Raw genomic sequence first — 21,822 nt, 5'->3', positions numbered from 1 at the left:
TCTCGGCGAAGTGAGGTGTTACCAGATTACGTCGTTCGACACTTTAAAAGCTGAACATTTGTTGAACTTCGCAGAAACTAGCAACCTTACCTTTAGGCTGTAGAACCCAGAGGCCGAGATGAGTTCCTTCCTCACCTCCAGACGAGTTCCTTCCTCGCCTCCAGACGAGTTCCTTTCTCGGCTCCAATCACTCGGATAAAAAGTTAGCAGCGCGTTTGACACCACTGCCACATTCATCTACTCACCAACTTAGCTCGGTTGTCGAGTTGGCACGCCCTACATTCAACCAAAGGATGTAGTTAACTCATTAGTTATTTGGCCGTGCGCTACATAGGTTTGGTAGTATTGTAGGGTCAATAGATATATAAGGTTTTCGTTATATGTTCCTAACAAAATATGGTCCTAATGGTAACTAATTAGCAGAGGCACTGCGTTTTTATGTATGCTTAAAGGTGACAGATCAGTAACACCACTTTTTTATGTATTTTTGACACATCATTTTGTGAGTTCATTCCGTAATGTATTTCAACGATCCGAAACATCTATCTTTTAGATCTTTCTTCAAAGATCATATCAACAAAACCCCCCAAAAACTAAAACCATATAACCATGGGATTAAGGGTTTTGAGTTTACTTGTAGAATCGTATTCGTTCATTTTTCTTCACTTCGAATGAATGTCTTAGTGGTTTTGAGTTTGTTTATTTATTGCAAATATCATTCGTAGGTCATCCTTACAACAAATTACCACCCTATTTATTATGTGAGTTTAAATTTTGAAATCTATCTATTAAAAGAGGCAGTTGAATCATGTTTGATGAACTGATGTATTGAATGATCCATGAACCCCAAAAGGACAAACACATTGTGGTCAGTCTTACAGACAACAGACAGATACATGTGTGTGATGCTTGATAAAGACCTTCGACCCTCGATGGAACATCCCTATGAACCCAGGCCCCAGTTGACATAGGTCGTGTTATAAAGAAATAAACCTTTTCGAGTTGAGGCCATACGGTTTCACATCATACGTCATCACCACAATAACATCCCTCGATTGACCTATTAAATTGTTCAAAGATACCATACCTTCGGATGCGAGCTTGCGCGATAAGACCAAATTAAACATAAAAGACCATCTGTATTATACGAGCTTCCAGCACCCATCATTTGTAGAATTCAAAGTCAGTGTCGGGCTTCTTCACGTTGGTTTGGTAACCCTTCTCAAAGTCCTTTGGGAGTATGACATATCTGTTCTTCCGAACTGCATGCATTCCTGCTTCTTGACATATAGCTGAAATCTGTACAAACCCAAGCCATTTACGACAGTTACTACACAATCAATTTTTTTATATAAAACGATAAAAGATCTGAGACCACCAGCAGAGCTCCGATGATATCTTAAGAATCAGACACAGAATACTACAGCTGACGTCAAATACGAGAACTCACATTCGTCAGAACAAATTTTACGGAGATTCACTATGAGAAGGTCTTTGTTATCGATCATTAAAAGGATAAATTCAACCCCATTTGACGATGTTACTGTCCCCAATGCTAGGCATTATTTACAGATCCACCCGTATAAGACATGTATAATCTTAAAGCCATAATTCTTCTATACAAATATACATATACATGTCTAACATCATGACTGTTGTTCTAACCAAGAGCTTTAAGCAAATATTTCTTAGTATTTCAAGATCATAGCACAAGACCAACAGCGCCCCAAACAAAACTCCGAATTAAATTAAAATAGAGAATTAAAAAACACAACATAATACTAACAGGATTTAACTTTGGTAGAAGAATGAGAGCGATAAGCATATTCTCTCCCAAAAGAAATTAGTGTCTCACCTCAGCAGCACTGATTTTGTCTGGCCGAGAGACATAATCTTCCAAGTCTACCTCATCACTCAAGTTCATTTTAGCGGTGCAAACCTGCAGAACAGGCAGGTCCATTGACATTATAGTAACTGCATTAGCTTGTTAAAAGTCCACAAGAGTGAGAAATCATGATTGCAAAAGAAAATATAGAAGAAAGGGTATTTAATAAACTAGTGCCAAGTTTGATAAATATCATAAGACATAAGGATAACACAGGGCTGAATGGGATAATCTCATGTAGAAACTGGGTGCAGATGTGTTTTGAGGTGTCCGACTTCTGTGCAGTCTGAATCTCAGACATAGGGGGTAAGTAACAGGTCCACTAATATGGATGGCACTGACTGTACATGGCACAAGCTACAAAACTTGTGATTATGAGAAAAATGAATACCTCGCAGCTTACAAACAACATTTCACCAATAATAATTCTTTCATTGAAAGATACTTTAATCATCTTATTTACCTGAAAAACAAGTCTTTTCTGCCTCCTATCAGGCAAAGGAAACTCAATCTTCCGATCAAGCCTTCCAGGACGCAGAAGTGCAGGATCCAAGGTGTCTGCTCGGTTAGTAGCCATAATAACCTTAACATTCACTGTCTGATCAAACCCATCCATCTGAAAAGATATTAAGCAAAAAACAACGTTGAGAACAGAAAGCAGAAAAGGAAAGTTTCAGGGTTAAACTTTCCGACGTTTGTTGAAATATTTTCTCCACCCTCACAGCGATGCATTGAACATCCAAGTTCCGGTTTATTTACAGTTTTAGTTCATTCAGATTACAAATTCTTTCAAATCAAAACTTCCAGTCCTACCTGATTCAGGAGCTCCATAAGGATTCTCTGAACTTCTCTGTCAGCTCCAGTTTGAGCATCAAACCTCGCAGTAGCAATAGCATCCACCTCATCAATAAAGATGATGGCAGGTGCATTCTCCTTGGCAAGACGGAAAACATCACGAACCATTCGTGGACCCTTGACAAAGAAAACAAAAAGAATTAAGAACTCACAATGTTTCTAACTTAGTCAATAAAACAGAGCGTGAGGCAACAAACAAATATCACACTGCTCTTGCAACACTTGCCCACAATATTTGTTATTCCAAAAAACGATAAGGATCTATTGAATGTAAGAAAAAGATAACACACAAAAAATAGGACTATGTTATATACCTCTCCCAAATACTTCTGAACAAATTCTGAACCAACAACTCTGATGAAGGCAGCAGTTGTATGATTAGCCACGGCCTTTGCTAACATGGTTTTACCAGTTCCAGGTGGACCATAAAGCAATACACCACGTGGGGGATCTATTCCAATCTGTTTGTACAACTCGTGATGGGTAAGTGGCAGTTCTACTGCTTCACGGATTTCTTGCTTCTGAATGTCACATCCTCCAATATCCTGATGCACCACAAAAAAAAAAAAAATGGTAAGGGATTAACATATAGATTATAATAAAGCCAATGTGCCTATGGGTATTTAGCTCAGAGGCAGAGGCAAACAGATTAATCACATGCACAAAAAGCTTCACTGAACAACTGGCTTGACTGCATTTGACAGAGCAAAACACATAGCGAATTGCTTCTATTACATAGCTAATTGTACAAGGAAACTTACTTCTTTCCTAATACAATCCTCAACAAAATAGGACACTAGCTTTGATGAGCCAATACTTGAAATGTTCCATCTCCCCATGACACTTATTAAGAAAATTAAAGCATATTACACACCATAGCATTCTTGTTGTGTTGAAATTGGCTACCAACCAATAAAAGCCAACTAAACCTAATTGGTTAATTCTCAGAACCAAGTAGTTTAGACAACAATAGCAACCAGTTATTTCCAATAAGGTATAAATTAGAAAAGATTAATGAGTTTTCTAGTTTAGACAACAATACCGTCAAATAGGATCAATTATATAATAGGCTGTTCATCTCTTGCTTGAAAAGACTTTATAAAGCCTGAAGCTTCAGAATTTCGTCGCTGAGCACGTCAAATTGGGCATAAAAATAAGCATACACAATAGTTAATTTCAATCTTAGACTCATAGAACTTGAGTAACGGGTAAAATTTTGGTCTCCACTCTACTTCTCCTAACATAAAGACCATTAAGTAAAGAGAATCAATTATCCACACATTCAAATGGCACCGACAGAGTGAGTTTTTCAGAATAGCTAGCTTTATCCTCAAGAAGTGGCGCCAGAATATCGTTAAATTCCAAAAATCCAAAACCTTAATAGTAATCTATTGATTCCAATTAAGCATTTGTTGCAACAATTGATAGTAGGTGTCAAACACATGAAGAAAAAAAAACCCTAATTCAGTCATAACCCGAATCACTCAATTGGACATAACTTACAGAGTAGGTGACGTCGGGCTTCTCAGACTGGCTGAGGAGGGAAATACTTGAGTCGGCCTCCGGAGGCAAAACATCGACAAGGGCATTGGAGTGGCGGTGCAAGGCAACGGAAGCAGAAGGCTTGAGGAGCTCCCGATTAATGGTGCTGAGAATCCTAACATAGTAATTGGAGCCAGTGGTGGAGCCCACAATCCCGTTGTTCTGGTCGACCATCTCCATGAATTGCCCGATGACGAGCGGCACCGATTGGATCCTCTTGACTTCTTCCTGGGCGCGGAGGAGCTCACGCTTGAGATTCTTCTGCTCGTCCTTGACATACTCCTCCTGGATGTCGATGAACTCGAGCTGTCGTTGATAGGACTTGAGGCGGCTGTAGAGATCATCCTCATCGGAGGCCTGGTTTTGATCGGTGTAGCCCTGAAGGTCTGATCTTATGGAGGGGATTGAAGCTGGTGGCTCAGGAAAAGGTTTTGGATCCAACACCATGGCTGATCCTGACAATGTTGCACTCTAGGAGTTCGATTCTTCTGGTTCGCTCTGGGGAGAAGCGAAGAGAGAGAGAGAGAGAGAAAGTGAGGTTAAGTAAAAGTTTCGACTCCGATCTATTTACAGGATAGCTTACATCAGCAAATATACATCATTTATCAGGTAGAATTCAATGACAGCAATTAAATACAATTTACTGATAATAATAAGAACATTAAACAAAAATATACCAGTTTTATGCTTATACAAATAGAGTACACCATATACACTCTAATAAGTTACCGATACGAACTGGCAATGTTAGCAGTTCTTGAAGTTGACGAGTAATCCCCAACACACCGAGGATTTCAGACCAACTGGGATTATTAGCAGGACTACGTTTGTCATTAACCAATTTTTAGTTCATCAAACAATGTTACAGGGCATATTGGCTACTGATTTGGACAAAAATAATTAATAAATTGGATTTGAAAGCCAAATATAATACACTACATTAGAAACTGAAATGATCATTGACAATTAGGGTTCCAGTTCCCAGATAAAGACAAACATAAAAAATGTTCAAATCAAGAGTTATAATTGATGAATTTTGCAATGTCCCTTCAATTTTTATGGGGCAAAGAGCAACCTAATTTCAAAAGGGCACAAATAAAAAAATCAACCCAAATCTAATTGAATAAATCCTAATTTGAATTTTGCCCCAAAATTAACATCATACCTTTCTGGCGGCTTTCCTTGTCTGATTGAGTCTGAGAGAGACGGTAAAGATGGTGGGGGAGGAGAGCCAAGATTGAGAGCGCGGAGGAGAGGGAGGAGAGAGAGAAGAGAGAGAAGAGAGAGATGGAGTGAGCCTTACGAAAGCAAACTTCTGACTCTTTAACTGCCATGCCAGATGGAAAGACGACGACGTTTTCCTGTGTTTCGCCACCGCTAGGCTCTTAAACCAGCTCAAAACATTTTTGAATTGGTATTACACTAGGCCCATCATTTAAAAAAAATTTGTCCAAAAATTTCAACCTCTTTCGAGGACAAATTTCTTTTATAATCAAAATGTTTCTGATTACGTTTGGTTCAAAAATTTAAAATATTTTTCGGTCACAAATGCATTTAAATTTTTAATAAAAAAATTGTGATGAATTTTGCATAAAAACACGTTAAAAAAAAAAAAAAACACTTGTGCTTGTAAGAGAAAGTGTTTCTTACAAGAGTAACTACAAGCAGGATTGGAATATAAAGATGGAAAGGTTTAAACAACCTAGCTTTTAGTTTAGGAAAATTATTTCCCTCATAATTCATCATGGAGATGTACTAGTATTTCAGGTTAATCACATTATGTATGTCATGTATCAAAATTAAAACACAAAATAATGCAGGATTATCTTAAGTTTGGCCTAGATGAGTTGATGTAGAATAGATAGCCAAGTGGATTGAAGACGAAATTACCGAAGAAAGGCAAAAGGATGTTGGGGGGGGGGGTTTATTACAGATTTGGAGTCAAACTCTTTTTCGGGCGCATAATACCTTTCTGAAAAGAGCATGACGTCTCGGTTAAAACACATCGCTTTGCTGTGAAGTATGATGGATTTTAGCCATCTGAGGTCGTTAGTTTAGACTTCCAAAACCAAATTTTAAAGTTTGTAATAAAAATCGGACTTTTTCAAATTTCATTTGATTTATGTCATTTCAATTCCAATAAGATCTCTGAGCTTTGCGGAAGTGAGTTTAAGTCAGATTAAGCCTCTTGCCTAATAAACATTCAAGAATTAAACTGGTGGATACCAGCTTTCCAATTCTTAGGTTTACGCTTGTATTCTATTTACTATGCTCGTGCTGCGACATGAGTGAAAGCAATTCGATTTTGGTTTTGTTTTACCAAATATATCACTGTTACAAAGCGCAGATTGAATATAATTGGTCTTCGAATCAGTTATGTTGTACACAACAAACAATTTGAAACAGAAACAGGTTGAGATTTGGCTACGTTGGTTTCTGTTAATTGAACCTTCCCTCTCTTTTTCTGTGTGGTAAATATGTAATTGAAGTTCAGTAACAATAAATTGAGGTTTCAGAACAAAAACAGGAAAGGAAAGAAAAAAACAAAAACAAAAACCGATCAACAACTTTAGAAGAATAACAAGAGATGGTTCCCCACCTTCTACGTAACCTCCTATTTTTAGTCTCATATACCCGACTAGGGTTCTTATATATGTAATACTCCATTCATCCATTACTTCACCCAAGTAAATATTTAATTACAAATTTATTTAGCTGGTCTTGGCAAATGGAGTCCCCACTTTCTCATCATTTATTGCTCCTCGCTTGCTTCCTCCTATTATTTCTCTCTTCTTCTCCTACACCGGCAGATGCAAGAGCGTCTCCATTAGTTCGGAGTATTTGCAAAGCAACCCGAGCCTCTTTCAGTCAAAACTACACTCTGTGCGTAAAAACTCTCTGGTCAGATGCTCGAATTCGATCGTCGGCAACATCCAATGATCTCAAAGAACTTGCTATAAATATTCTTGAGGTAGCAGCAGAAACCGCACAGGACGCCCAAGAGTTGCTTAACAGTTATCAGCCCATGATCAAGAGCAGCAAAGAAACCAAAGCAATTCAACAGTGTGCGCAATCGTACGGATCAGTTGCTTCGTGTTTCCGAGGAACACAAGATGAGGTAAAGGAAGAGGACACCATGGCCAACTATACCGTCGCAAGGGTCTCCGATGACATCAGTGTTTGTGAGATAGCATTGAGTTCTGGGGTGAAGCTTCCCACTACTATATCTTCCAGACTCCAGTTGGTGAAGTTGTATAACAACATTGGATACACCATCACTATTCAGTTACTAAGTATCTGGCTCCACCACTAGACACCTAATTAATTATACATAACTACAAGGATCTTAGTGGGTACTGAACTAAATAAAAAAATGTACGTGCATGGAGCGCTATAACAATAATGACTGAGAGCATTGACCTCCCCTGTAACAAAAATGAAAGAGGACGAAATAATGATCGATATAGCAAACCATATATGTCTATAACTGATTACTAATTTAACTACTACAAAGATCTTAGTAGGTACTGAAATAAATGAAAAAGATGTACGTGCATGCATGAAGTGTTGTAACAATAATGACTGATGAGAGCATTGACCTCCCTTGTAACAAATACGAAAGAGGAAGAAACAATGATCGATACAGCCTGCGTATGTGTATGTTTTCATAATAACTTCAAACCAATCATCCGATGAGAACTGAATCACATCTCACTTGTTTGAAGGACATAATTAACTCAACATGAGTTCGGATGTGCATAAGTTGAATATGGGCTTAAATATGTATAAAGTGTTAATTAAGGTAAATTGGCGATTAACCCACCCATATCTCCATATCTGTATATATAAAGCCAGTAGGCCCCTTTTGGGGTCACTGCTTCACCAAAAATTTATGAACAAAAATACCCTTCAAACAAAAAAGTTCAAAAACAACCCAAAATAATGCATGGATATTTTTGTCATATAAACAGTTTTTTTTTAATAATTATTTATTTTTGTATAGTCTTTTTTTAATTTTTATAATTAGTACCTCACAATAGGTTAGCAATAATGTTATTCAATTAGTTGTCAAATGATTGTTTTTTATCTTTTTTGAACAAACGATATTATCTAAAGGGGAGGGTTGGGCTTAGCCTTCCAATAGGCTAACGATAATGTAATTTAATTAGTTGTTTATTAAATATTATTTTTTCTATTTTTAAACATGTTCAAAACATCTTAAGAGGTGCGTAGTGTCAGTTATAAAAAAAAGTCTTCCGCATGCGCATAATAATGTGATTCAATTAGTTGTCAAATGATTATTTTTTTTAATAAACGATATTATCTACACTATGGGAAGGGGGTGAGCTTAGCCTCACAATGGGTTAACAATAATGTGATTCAATAAGTTGTTTATTAAATATTATTTTCTCTATTTTTAAACATGATGAAAACATGTTAATTAACGCGTACCGCTAGTGATAAAAAAAGTCTTTCGCACGTGCACAATAATGTGATTCAATCAGTTGTATTATTTTTTTTATTTTTAAACACTTAAGAGGCGCGTATTACCAGTTATACGCGCATAATAATGTGATTCAATTAGTTGTCAAATGATTTTTTTTTTGAACTAATGATGTTATCTATACTAAGGGGAGGTGGGCTTAGCCTCACAATGGGTTAGCAAGAATGTAATTCAATCAGTTGTTTATTAAATATTATTTTTCTCTATTTTTCTCTATTTTTTATGTAAATTCAATAGAATGTAGATGGAAATTGACAGACCGATTTTATTATATGGATTCAACTGCTTTGATTGGTTTATGAGGGATTTCTTCTAGCATAGTCTAATACTATTCATTTACTTCAAATATTTGACTTTCTTTTTGTCATAAAAAAAATTATTGAAGCAATTTAGTTATATAAATATATTTAAAACGTGTAAATCGCACGTAGCACGCCGTGATTCAAAAAATGTCTTCTGCACATGCATGAAGGCTAGTCTTTCATAAAGTGTGGGCACGTTCAGAATGGATTACTTTGGCAAAACATTCCAAACCAATCACAATGTAACGGTTTGGTTCGATTTTGACAACTTATGAAACTCGAACCAAACCAAATCAATGATGAACAGTTTGGTTCCAGTAGTTTAGTCCTATTGTACACACAATTTATTTTTACTGTGCGCACTGTCTATTTTTCTTCTCCATTTTTTTTAACGTTTTAGCCCAATTACAATAAAAAAAATTGTTGGACCTAATTACGATGACAACTAATCCGTAATTTGCTTAATTTTTTTTATTTTAACATCGTATCATCTTCAAATCCAACATGATAATAAACTTAAAGTTTGGTAACTCATACAGTTACGACTTAAAGCTCAATAACTTCAGTTTCAATGAACATTAACATCTTGTTCGCGTCAGGAATTTTCGTCGGGGATGTTTCCTGGCCGACGAGCACACAGCTCCCCTGGAGGTTGGCGCCGGTTGAGGGCTGCTGTCAGGCTTCTACTTCGCTGTCAGGCGTTGTCGGGCAAGTCTAGTCGGGCAAGTCTCGTCGGGCAAGACTCTTCGGGCTAGGCTAGTCGGGCAAGGCTGAAAGAGAAAGACATCGTTAACTTTTGAGAGGTGCCTTTGTGTGGCCTTAGGTGTAGGCCTTGAGGCTCACAATCAAGGTTAACATTTAGGTGCTCAGGCGTGCCACTGCCATCTTTAGCATGGTAGATGTAAAATGGATGTTGCGTTTTAGTTGCATATATGTATGTATCCAAGAAACCGTGTTAGTTATAACAGGTGCCTTTGTGGGGCCTTAGGTGTAGGCCTTGAGGCTTCCCATCAATAACTAAACCTGTGCTCGAACACATCATATTTGTTCTCGTGATTGCCGGAGTTTTCTAACTATTATACTTTTGATTACCCGAGTCTAAGAAGTAGAATGAACCCAAATAGGTACCTTCGTGGGGCCTTAGGTGTAGGCCTTGAGGCTTCCCATCAGAGTTCATTCTTATACTTAGACTCTTTAGATTGCAGAACGGAATGAATCCAAATGGATGCCTTTGTGGGGCCTTAGGTGTAGGCCTTGAGGCTTTCCATCAGAATCCATTCCATGCTCAAGCGTTATATGGTAATCGTAATATAATAGAAAGAAAACTAGATGGTAGGTCGATTACTTGCGCCCCAAGTAACTTTGGACTTCTCGTTTATCAAGGACTGTCGTGGATGGGTTAAGTCCACATAAGGTTCTTTTTTATGCCTTGAGGCCAAGGACTTTTAACTGATCAGATTTACATGCCCGAGGGCTTAGGACTTGGATCTGGTTTGAACACTGAAGATATATTCAAATCGGATTCAAGTACTGAGAAAGCCTTTTAATAGTCATATTGCTAGAAATAACTTGCATATAACTGGAAGTATACAACATATTGAAAAGACAAAAACAAAGCAAAGAAGGTCGGGCAAGGTTAAACCTTATCGGGTAAGGTTGCTCGTCTTGCAGGTTCCTATCTTTGTAGTTTTGTCAAAGGTCTGGAAGCTTAGAGGGATAGAGAGAGAGAGAGAGAGAGAGAGATTACAAAAGATGAATCGATACTACAACAAGGTTGAACAAGGTAGCAGAGCTATTACAAAGGGTTGAAGAGAGGGTTATCCCGAGAGGGATGAAGGCTTGTCCCGAAAGGGATGAAGGCTGACTACAGCTTTGTTTTGAAGGCAAATCTGGCTTTGAGCAGAGTTTGTGCTTGCATTTGTTTGTTTAATTGAGTGTCCTTATTCCTGGTTTTTCTTTCTTCTTATATAGACAATTCGGCTTGGTTTTCTATAATAGCAGCTTTGCCCGAATATGGTGTGAGGATGATGACTCATCAACTATTTTACATGTGATGCCACCGTAAAGTGCTTTATGGGCTGTGTAGCTGATCAGTCCACACCACTTGGCCTTTGGGTAGGTAAGCAAATCGTCTTCATGAGCTGCACTAAGTCAGATAAGGCCATTTCTGCCTTCTGGGTTTTGACTGGGCTTCGGCTATCTTCCCTTTCGGGCCTCCTTTTGGGCCAGCTCATTTCTTGAGCCCAAAGTTCAAGTTTTGATCCAAACACATCCTTACCCTATTACTAGCCAATTAAAAAAACTACTTTACAGTGGATAAGGGAATGCATATGGAGGTAGAGCATCTCCAATCTCTATAAAGCAACCAAAATTACATAGTAAAGAACCAAGCTTAAAAACTGCATCTCCAAGAGATGATGTAAAAGACTTTCTATTATATCAAAGGGGACAATGACTCTTTAAATGTAGAGAGCAACTATTCACTTGCTACCTGTCAAACTTGTTTCCACGATTCAATTGTCAAACTTGTTTCCACGATTCAATTGTCAAACTTTTTTCCACGATTCAACGGTCAAACTTATTTGTATATACTTTGAAATATGATACGTCACAAAAGTCACCAAAAACAAATGTTCTAAGATTAGATAACGGAACAAAATCCTTCGAAGGTTAGAAACGAAAGTTCACGTCGTTTTAACTCCAATTTTGATGATTTATTTCCCACCATTTTTTTGTCAAAATAAAATATTTCAGGCAACCTTTGCCGGACGAACCCTTAGGGTTTGCCCAATGAAATTTTGGGGTTTTTTTAACACCTGTTAGAATTTTAAAAACCTTTGCCCGACGAACCTTCTGTTGGACAAATGCCTGAAATGCCATAACCGCAAAGCCTTCTTCTTTCTTCCTCTTCGCGCCGCGAACTCTCAAACCTTTGCTCTCTATCTCTCTAACACATCCTTCTCGAGCTCTATTCTCTCTTTCTCTCTCAAATCTCTTTCTTAACTCGCTCTCTCTCACCCGTGAGCCGCCACCACCACTTCATGCTTTCTTTCTCTCTCTCTCTCTCTCTCTCTCAAATCTCATACAGTAAGCGATTTCTCTCTCTATTTTAATTTTATTTTTGAATTTAGGATTGTGTGATTTGTTAGGGAAATTTTATTTGAACCCATAAAACCTCTCTCTACACCCAACTTGAACTTTGAATGTGAATTGTCCTTTTTACCCTATTGTATAATTACCACTAACTACAAGATGAAATTAACAATAAACTAAAATTTATCAATAAACTCACATCTAATAATCAAAGCCTACCATCATGGAATCTTTATCCTACGCTCATTCTAACTAAAACCTAAGACACTTTCATAGAGAAAAACAAGCTCTTTTTGAACGATGGATGGTGATTTAGAAGTTTTGAATCCTCCAACTAAAGTATGAATCGATTTTTGCAAGTTTTTTTTTTTTTCGTTTGATTTCAATTTTTATTAGGATTTAGGAACAAAATCAGCACATTTTCTAAAGCATAATTACTAGCAAAAACATATATATGGGATTTAAAATTTTAAAGTCTAGCAACTTATGCGAATGTCACGCTTTCTTCTCCTTTCATTCGTTGAGGGTGGAGGCTATACTTTGCTTGTAGTTTTGATGGTAGTGCATAGCAGCACTATAGTTACTATTCTTGAATTTAAAGGTGTTGAGATCCTTCTATCCGATGAAACAAATGTATGTAGTCTCCAAAAGGTTCCCCTTCTTTCTCTTGTTTCAATCAATATTGTTTTTCATAATTTAATTCGGTTGTTTGGATGTTGAAAATGTTTTGATTTCATTAAAATATAGGAAAGTGAGGTTCAAGTAGGTTCATAGCATGAAAAAATATGCCTTCAATTTTAGAGTTGAATTTTTTATCTTGATTATGATAATTAAAACATAATCTTGTTTTGATTATGAGATTATTAGGTACCCTTATCGTCATTTAATGAGAAGAAATTGTGCCTCTACTTCTCTGCAAATTAGTGTAGGCCTTGCAATTACCTCTCAGCATTGCAAGAACGTGATTGTATGAAATGCTTAGAGTGGAAGGCAAAGAGTTTAAGATAATCTTTGTCTCTATCGGTTGTGGTGAGGTAAAAAATGAACACTTCAAGTGCATGCCATGGCTGGCATTGAACGGATGCTATTTTTCATAAAAGATTGAGTGACATCTACCGCATAGAATAAGTTTTAGAATGCTGATTTTGGGTCTTTATTTTCTAAATGGGTGTAAAGATAAATTTATATATTGAATTTGGTTTGTGAGGGTAGTTTAGGTAGTAAGTTGGGTTTAAAGAGATATTAAGAATTTAATTAAAAGTTGGGTGTAGATGATTTATGTAGTAGGTTATTGTGAAATTGTGAAATTGTGAAATTGTGAAATTGGTATTTATGATATATGTCATACAATTGAGAAAGTTGAATATGTGAAAATTTGGTTAAATTGTAGAAGTTTGAAATTTGTGAAACTGTATAAATATGTTAATTGAAGAGAATATGTTTAAATTTGGTAAAATTGTATAAATAAGTGAAAATTGTAGGAAATATGATTAAGTTTGGTAAAATTTTAGAAATATGTGAACATTTGTGGAAAAAATATGAAAATTTGGTAAAATTCTAGAAATATGTTAAATTGTAGGAAATTTATGAAATTGTGATTTTTTTTACAGATGTCATTGCGCTTGATCACCAATGGTTGCCGCTCTGCCTCTGCTTTTAGTCAGGATGAGCATTCGGCCCTTAGTGCCACCTTAGCGACCACAACTGAGTCGACGACCAACACCAGTAGTTCTGCGTCATTAGGGTAGGTGGCCTAATCTGCCAAGTGGCATCATAGCCGTAGCCGCTACGAACCTGTGACAGCTCCAACCCACCTTGTTGATGGCTTAGAGGCCGATTATGCAGCTGTGCAGTAGGTGGGAGACGAGGAACCTCTCACCCGACTAAAAAGCAAAGTCTGGGAGATCTGTAAAGGGTTGGTGAGCAACTCGATTATCCGAGTATCATAGTCTCAACTCCGGGTTGATTACCACATTCATCGATGAGAGAGCATAAAGTCAACAGCTTGTTGACTCACAACATAGGTGCCATCATAGCACCAAGTGCCCCATGGTCAACGATTGGTGAAGGACCACACCTCCCCAAGTCCGTGCTGAGATTTAATACATATTTAAGTAAATATAGAACTTTCTTAATTTATTATTGGGAAATTTTATTTGAACCCGTCTAACCTCTTTCTACACCCAACTTACTCTCTTCACCCGTATTGTTTTTTATTAAAGAATTAATATCTCTTTAAACCCAAATTTATTACCTAAACTACCCTCTCAAACCCAATTCAAAATGTAAAATTATCTTTACACCCATTCCCTTTATAAAATAACATCTCTAATTGAAAGTTTTTTTTTTCTTTTTTTCAAAGTGGCGTCCTTTGGCCCTCTATAATTGCATATGCTGTATAGGACTAGCATTTCCATGACTGCTTTTTTTCTTTCTGCTAGCACAACCCATTCATGGACTTGGGATCTAAGAGATCATTCCATAGACTTGAATTTGCCCAGAGAATGTTATGCAAGCTCCAGTTAAGTTCTTTTTAAATCGAGCATTTTCATGTAGTTTTTAAGAAACTTTGAAGTGACATACGGCTGGGTGTTTTGCTACTATGTTAATAAACAAATAAACAAATTGGAGCTATTTCGAATTAAATATGTGCAAGCCATGCCATCGCTAGTTCATGGTTAAAGTTGAGCCATCTTTATTTGCACCAAGAATCAAGCTTTATGTCTTTGCAGTACTAATCAAAAGTCCTTGCACTGGTGTTTTGGAGTGCATACAGACGACAGAGAAAAATAAATACAATAAAATATAAAAAGTATGAAATTTAACCCAAAGAAGAAGTAAACAAACAAAATATTCATAAATTGAGTCATATCTTAGTTGGAGGATTAAAAACTTCAAAATCACCATCCATCAATAGAAAAACTTGTTTTTCTCACTATTAGGGTTTTAGTCGGAATGAACATAGGATAAACAAATGGCGATGCTATGGTTTAATTATAGTATGTGGGTCTATTGATAAATCTGCTTTTTATTATTAATTTCCTTTTGTACTTAATAGTAATTATGCAATAGGGTAAAATAGACAATTAACATTTAAAATTTAAGTTGAGTGTAGAAAGAGGTTAGATAGGTTTAAATAAAATTTCCCCTTAATTAATGTGGTTTTAAACTAATAATTTGGTTTTGGTTTTGGTTTTTTTTTTTCCTAATTCAAGCCAACTTCGAGATCACCTGCAGGACAAGGGGACTGTCAAGTATATAAAGCTCCTACCAGTCTACCTGAGGAGTTTAGAGACGTAGGCGAGTGATAGTGGCAGTGCACTCATTTTCAGAGCGAAAAATTTCAAGTAAGTTTTATTTATATTTTAATTTTAGTTCAAATGTTTGTAAAAAGTTTAATTATTATTTTTAATTTACAATGTAAATCGACAGCAAATATACATCACTCCAATTCTCGACGCCTAAATTTTGGTTTTCCCGAAATTCCGTATCAAAATTATTTTGATTTTTCAGTTTTGTATCCCAAAAATCAGATAGTCGGTAATCGAATACGAAGGTGATAGGATCAGAGAATGGCACAATGCATAAGACAAAAGAGAAAATGAAAAAAAAACAAACTAAAGCTTCATATTTTCATTTCATGCCTTACCCAAATGGTGAAAGGGGGATTTAAATACAACCCTAAAAGGGGGGTGCCCAGATTGGAACATATATTTGCCCTCACTACCATTGGTTGAAACAAAGATAAGACAAAATAGACTAACAGCTGTCCATAATTTCCTAAGGTCCTATCAATCCTGCCCCCTAAGAGAGAGCATGTCATCATGCTTTGAAGTCGGAAAAGCGGTCGAGGATGGCGTCGGCATCCTCCCAAGTGGCATCATGGTCCGGTAAGCCTACCTATTTGATCAGCCAATGGGTGACTGCCTTATTCCCTCGTTTAAACATGCCTCTTTGCAAAAAAAATTCTGGTGTCCAATTCATAAGGCCCGTGTCAGCAATAAGAGGAAGTACATGGGATGTTGTTACAGTTGAGCCGAGTTTAGGCTTAAGGAGAAACACATGGAAGGTGGGATGGATGCGAGGGTCGGGAGGCAGTTGCAAGGTATATGCGAATTTCCCCACACGAGCAGCAACCTGAAAAGGGCCATAGAACCTTCATGCCAATTTAAGGCAATTGTTGTGACTGACAGAGGATTTGTGATAGGGTTGGAGCCGGAGGAAGACCCAATTTCTGACCTTAAACTCACGCTTGGAGTAATGTTTGTTGCCCTGGTGTCGTATTCGATCCTGAGCAAGCTGTAAGTTTTCTCGAAGGAGACGCAACAATGCATCATGGTCTCGAAGTTTGGTATCCACAAGATGTACTGGGGAGAAGCTAGGTAAATAGAAGGAAATGCAGGGCGGAAGATATCCATAGACAGCTTTAAAAGATGTCATTTAGGTGGCTGAATGAAAGGTGGTATTATACCACCATTCCGCCTAAGGCAGCCATTCAACCCTAGAAGTTGGTTTGTTTCCCATAAAGCTGTGCAAGTAATGTTCCAAGGTACGATTCAAGACATCAGTTTGGTCGTCGAACTGTGGGTGGTATGTCAAGCTGCGGCAAAGCTTCGAGTTGTGGAGTTTGAAGAAGAACTCCCAAAATTGGCTGATGAAAATGGGATCCCAGTCGTTGACGATGGTGGCTGGTATGCCGTGTAAGTGGAAAACCTCTCGGAGGAAGATGTGAGCTACCTTGGCTACCGAGAAGGGATGTTTAATGGCAATAAAGTGGGCATACTTGGAAAGGCGGTCGACCAAGACAAAGATGGCGTTACGTCCGTGAATGTGAAGAAGACCTTCAATGAAGTCCATTGCAATATCAGTCCAGATTTGAGAGGGGATGGGCAGCGGCTGAAGCAATCCGAGGGGTTTGATGGACTCATAATTAGTACGCTGACAAGTATCATAGGTAGCAACCAAGATTTGACTGCTTTCTTCAAGCCAGGCCAATTGAAATTTCGACGAACCCGTTTGTAGGTTTGAAGAAAGCATAAGTGTCCTGCCGTGAGGGAGGAGTGAAACTCTTGAAGGAAACGATTACGCCATAAGGAAGAAGCCACTACGAAGATTCCATCTTTGTAGTATAGGAGATCGCCATAAAGGGAAAAGTGGAATCATGTTGGCTGGTGACTGTGGAGATGTTGGAAAAGGGCAGAGACGTCGAGGTCGTGAGCATATTCAGCCTGTATCTCTGTGATGCTATCAAAGATGGGCTGTGAAAGGCTCATAAAGGATATGCATTCATGTTGCCGAGACAGAGCATCAGCAACTATGTTCAAGGAGCTGGAACGGTACTCAAGGATGTAGTTGTATCCGAGTAGCTTGAGAAGCCATCGTTGTTGAGTGGGTGTTGTGATCCTTTGATCGAGAAAATACTACAAGGTTTGGTGGTCAGTGAGTATTTTGAAGGGGTGCCCAAGCAAGTAAGGGCGCCACTTCTGGACCGCGAACACAATGGTCATCATCTCTTTATCGTAGACTGATAGGGTTTTGTGCTTATCTGCCAAGGACTTACTCAGGAAGGCGATGAGGTGTTGGTTTTGTGAAATGACAGCCCCAATACCGGTGTCAGACGCATCACATTCGATGGTGAATGGTTGTGTAAAGTCTAAAAGGGCTAGGATAAGTGTGGAAGCTAGGGCTTGCTTGAGGGTTGAGAAGGCAGTTTCTGCCACAGAAGACCAATGGAAGTTCCCATTCTTCAAGATGTCAACCAAGGGTCAGGCAAGTAGGTTGAAGTTGCGGACAAATTTACGGTAGTAGCCCACCAAACCCAAAAAACCTCGCAAGTCTTTGAGAGTGCTAGGTTGAGGACACCCTAAGATACACTGGACCTTTTAAGAGTCCACAGCGACTCCAACTGCTGAGATGGTGTGCCCAAGGTATGCCACTGTTGTTTGTCCAAGGGTGCACTTGAAGGCCTTTACCTTTAAATCATTAGCACGCAGAACTTCAAATATAGAGACCAGATTGGAGATGTGCATCGATAAGTTAGGGCTAAAGACAAGAATGTTGTCGAAGAAAACAAGGACAAACTTTCGTAGGAAGGGCTTGAAAATAGAGTTTATTAAGGCCTAAAAAGTGGAGGTTGCATTACAAAGCCCAAACGGCATCACCAGGAATTCGAAGTGGCCCTTATGTATGCGGAATGCAGTTTTGGGGACGTCGGGCGGATACATTCGAATTTGATGGAAACCAGAGTGGAGATCCAGCTTAGAAAAGATGGTAGCACCTCGAAGTTCATCCAACAATTCGTCAATGACAGGTGTAGGGAAAGGAAATTTAACAGTGACCATATTGAGAGCCCGGTAGTCTACACAAAAACATTATGTACAATCAGCCTTGTGTGCTAATAAAGCAGAGGAAGAGAAGGGGTTTGAGTTGGGGTAGATAACGTTGACAACAAGCATGTCAACCACTTAATGTTCTATTTCTGCCTTCTGAACATAGGCGTAGTGGTATGGACGAACATTGACTGGTTAGGCGCCGAGTAATAATGTAATCCGATGGTCAGTGAACCTTGGAGGAGGGAGTGCAGTTAGAGGCTCGAGGAGGTCTGAGTAAGTGATGAGAAGAGGCTTAATCTTTGGTGGAATGGGTGAGGCACCCTTTATGGTCGAAGGGGCTTGTATCAAAGAGGCGACCATTGCGTTAAGGTCGACCCGTGGAAAAACTGGGAAGGGCGATGGATCCGATGGTCGTAAACCGACGAGTCGATAGTTGCAACCATTTACTTGGAATTCCATAATCTTATGTTTGAAATGCCAACCAATGTATCCTAGAGTCTCCAACCATTCTGCACCCAATACCAAGTCACAACCCGCCACTGATAAGAGGCTGATGTTGGAAAAGAATACATAATCTTGCAAATGTATTGAAACATTGAAAACAATGCATTTAGTGTAGCAGAGGTGTCCGTTAGCAACCGTGACCAGTTCGACAATTGAGTGGTCGTTACTGAGGCCGAGACGGTTGGTTACGGAGGGATTGAGGAAGTTGAGATAGGCTCCAGAATCGACAAAAACTCGAATGGGAAGATTCCCAATGTTGTTCATCAAACGCATCGCACGTCCATAAGTGCGTTTGGGAAAAACTAGAGCATGGAGGGTGATGGGGTTGGGATTTTGTGAAGGATTCTCGTCCGAAGTGGGGGGTAGTTCCTCGATTGGGTCATCGGAAGCAGCTTCGGATACTACATCTGTGTCTAAAAGCAACAAGTGAGGTGTTGCATATGAATGGCCCTGGTAATATTTCTCGAGACAATAGAGGCATTGTCCTCGAGAACGTTTTTCATAAATTTTGAACGGCGAGAAACAAAGATGAGGTCTTACCGTGGTGGTGGGTGTGGTATTGGGTGGTAGAGAGGAATGTGATGAAAATGAGGGCGAAGGTGAAAAAGATGGGCGAGGGAGAAAATGGTGAAAGGGACCCCGACATCTCTGTTGCTTGTTGGTATACATGCAGGCGAGTTCGATGGCCCGAGATAAGGAACGGGTTGTGGGTCAAACCATCATTGGGCTTGACAAGAGAGCCTGATGAAGTCATTGATACAATCATCCAGTGGGCCCATTTGTAACATATAAGAGAAAGCATATTAAAATCCAGTTGGTATCCTGGCCCAAAGCATTGAAGGAGTGACTCGGTGAAGGTAGGCAAACACCTAGATCCAATGTGGAGCTTGTACCATTTGAACCAAAGGGCCACATCATCGGTGAAGTGGAGCCCCACAATCGTGACTCGGTTGGTTGCATCAACGTTGTGATAATCCATATACTCCTCGGTAAGGGCCATCCAACTATACGGATTGTCGCCAGAGAATCGGGTGAGCTTGATTTTCATGTGTTTCGGGCCAGGGAATGGGGGTGGTGTCCTCGGGGTGTAAGGAGAAGGTTGGGGAGGGGTAAAGGAAAAGAATGGTACGTGGGGACGGGGGGCGGTTGTAGAGGATGAAGGGAAAGTGGATCTGTGTGGGTAAACGGCAGATGGGGTTAAGGAATATAGAATAGAGGGTGAATGGGAAAAATGGGACCCCAGGTCAGAGGAGGAACTGCGGGAGAGGGTTGGGAGGGGTAAGAAACGGGTTGGGGTTAGGAGGGTTGTGACAGTGGGGTAGAAGACGAGCCTAATGGGATTTGCAAGGAGCCAATGGGAATATGAGGAATGTCGGTTGTCGATAGCTGGGGTTGTTTGGAGGCTTGGATTTCCTCCATCAAGTGGTGCTGAACAAGGCTGATGTTGGCAAAAAAGGCTTGAATGTCTGTCAGATTCGACTAGAATGACTCCTGGCGAGTAGCAAGCAGGGATACCGAGTCATAGAACCTATTGAGTTATTCCAGGATTTGGTGTTGTTGGTACTCCAGTTCCAGGTCAGCTTCCGAGACGTCAGCCACTGCCACAAAAGCCTTGCTCTTGCGCATGGATGACCGCCACCTGGCTCTTGATACCAGATGATAGGATTAGAGAATGGCACAATGCGGAAGATAAAAGAGAAAAGGAAAAAAAACAAATTAAAGCTTCATATTTTCATTTCATGACCTTCCTAAATGGTGAAAGGGGGATTTAAATACAACCCTAAAAGGGGGGGTGCCTAGATTGGAACACATCTCTGCCCTCACTACCGTTGGATGAAACAAAGATAAGACAAAATAGACTAACAGTTGTCCATAATTTCCTAAGGTCCTAACAGAAGGTTGAAGAAGCCCCTCAATCAAAAGCAGAAAATTGAAACCAAATACAAAGAAATCAAGGAGTAATTAAAATTAAGGATTTTCAAATCTTAATTCAACCCTTTAATCCCCAAATCTAAAGAGAGGAAAACAACTAATAGCTTTAATAAAGCACAAGGTAAAGTTTTCTAGAGAGAGAAATAAAAGAGAGAACATCAATTCGAGGAACGCAAAAATGGTTGTAGCCCCTAAGGGTTTTCTTTGGTTTCTAGAGAGAGAAAGTGAGATTATGATCGTTTTTTGCAACGAAAAGAAAAACCCATTGTGTGTGTGGAGGAGAGAGAGATTGGGAAGGAGGAGAAATCCAAGGTTAGGTAGAGAGTTAAGTGAGCATCTAAATGAGGTGAGGTCGAGAGAGACATAGGTTAGTTTTGATTGAACGGTTGAGATTAAATCTCAACCAAATCTGACGACAATTAACTAATATTATATATATTTTGGTAAGGTTCAGTCTTATCGAACAAACCCAAGTTTCACACTGAATTACGTACTAAAAATTTCAGTATCAATTCGGTTGGGTACCGAATTTTTTGGTACTTTTGGTTTGGCCTTTTTTGGTATTTTTTCAATACTGCTTCGACCTGTTTAGAATTTTTAGTATTTTTTTTTTTCATTTGTACTTTAAACAACCTAGCTTTTGGTTTAGGAAAATAATTTTCCTCATAATTCACCATGAAGGTATACTGGTATTTCAAGTCAATCAAGTTGTGTCATAAAGGTAAATCAAAACACAAAGCAATGCGTGATTATGTTAAATTTGGCCTAGATGATTGGAAGCAATTCGATTTTGATTTTGTTCTACTAAATAGATCATACTGTTACAAAGTGCATATTGAAATATAAGTGGTCTTTGAATCAGTTGTGTAGTAT

At 38.8% G+C, this 21,822-nt stretch overlaps 1 protein-coding gene across 1 annotated transcript; it reads right to left on the bottom strand.

Annotated features, from left to right (window-relative positions):
- Nucleotides 1–806: 806 nt before the first annotated feature.
- LOC126620989 (26S proteasome regulatory subunit 6B homolog) lies at nt 807–5,652 on the bottom strand. The gene is made up of 7 exons (XM_050289339.1): nt 5,448–5,652; nt 4,244–4,780; nt 3,055–3,285; nt 2,699–2,857; nt 2,349–2,501; nt 1,856–1,939; nt 807–1,299 (listed from the first exon to the last, which is right to left on the bottom strand). Exons 2-7 carry the CDS (start codon nt 4,727–4,729, stop codon nt 1,165–1,167), a joined length of 1,248 nt encoding a protein of 415 aa, XP_050145296.1. The 5' UTR covers nt 4,730–4,780; nt 5,448–5,652; the 3' UTR covers nt 807–1,164.
- Between the last annotated feature and the right edge of the window lie 16,170 nt (nt 5,653–21,822).

Source organism: Malus sylvestris, chromosome 5 (assembly GCF_916048215.2).
Source record: "Malus sylvestris chromosome 5, drMalSylv7.2, whole genome shotgun sequence".
NCBI classification, from domain to species: Eukaryota; Viridiplantae; Streptophyta; class Magnoliopsida; order Rosales; family Rosaceae; genus Malus; species Malus sylvestris.
This window is presented reverse-complemented; position numbering and strand designations above follow the sequence as displayed.

Excerpts from the sequence above, each read along its gene's own strand:
- LOC126620989 (XM_050289339.1), bottom strand. The coding sequence starts at position 4,729 with ATGGTGTTGGATCCAAAACCTTTTCCTGAGCCACCAGCTTCAATCCCC. Across the intron at positions 3,286-4,243 it reads AGCCCGACGTCACCTACTCT|GATATTGGAGGATGTGACAT; the intron begins GTAAGTTATGTC and ends GTGGTGCATCAG. Across the intron at positions 2,858-3,054 it reads TTCAGAAGTATTTGGGAGAG|GGTCCACGAATGGTTCGTGA; the intron begins GTATATAACATA and ends TTCTTTGTCAAG.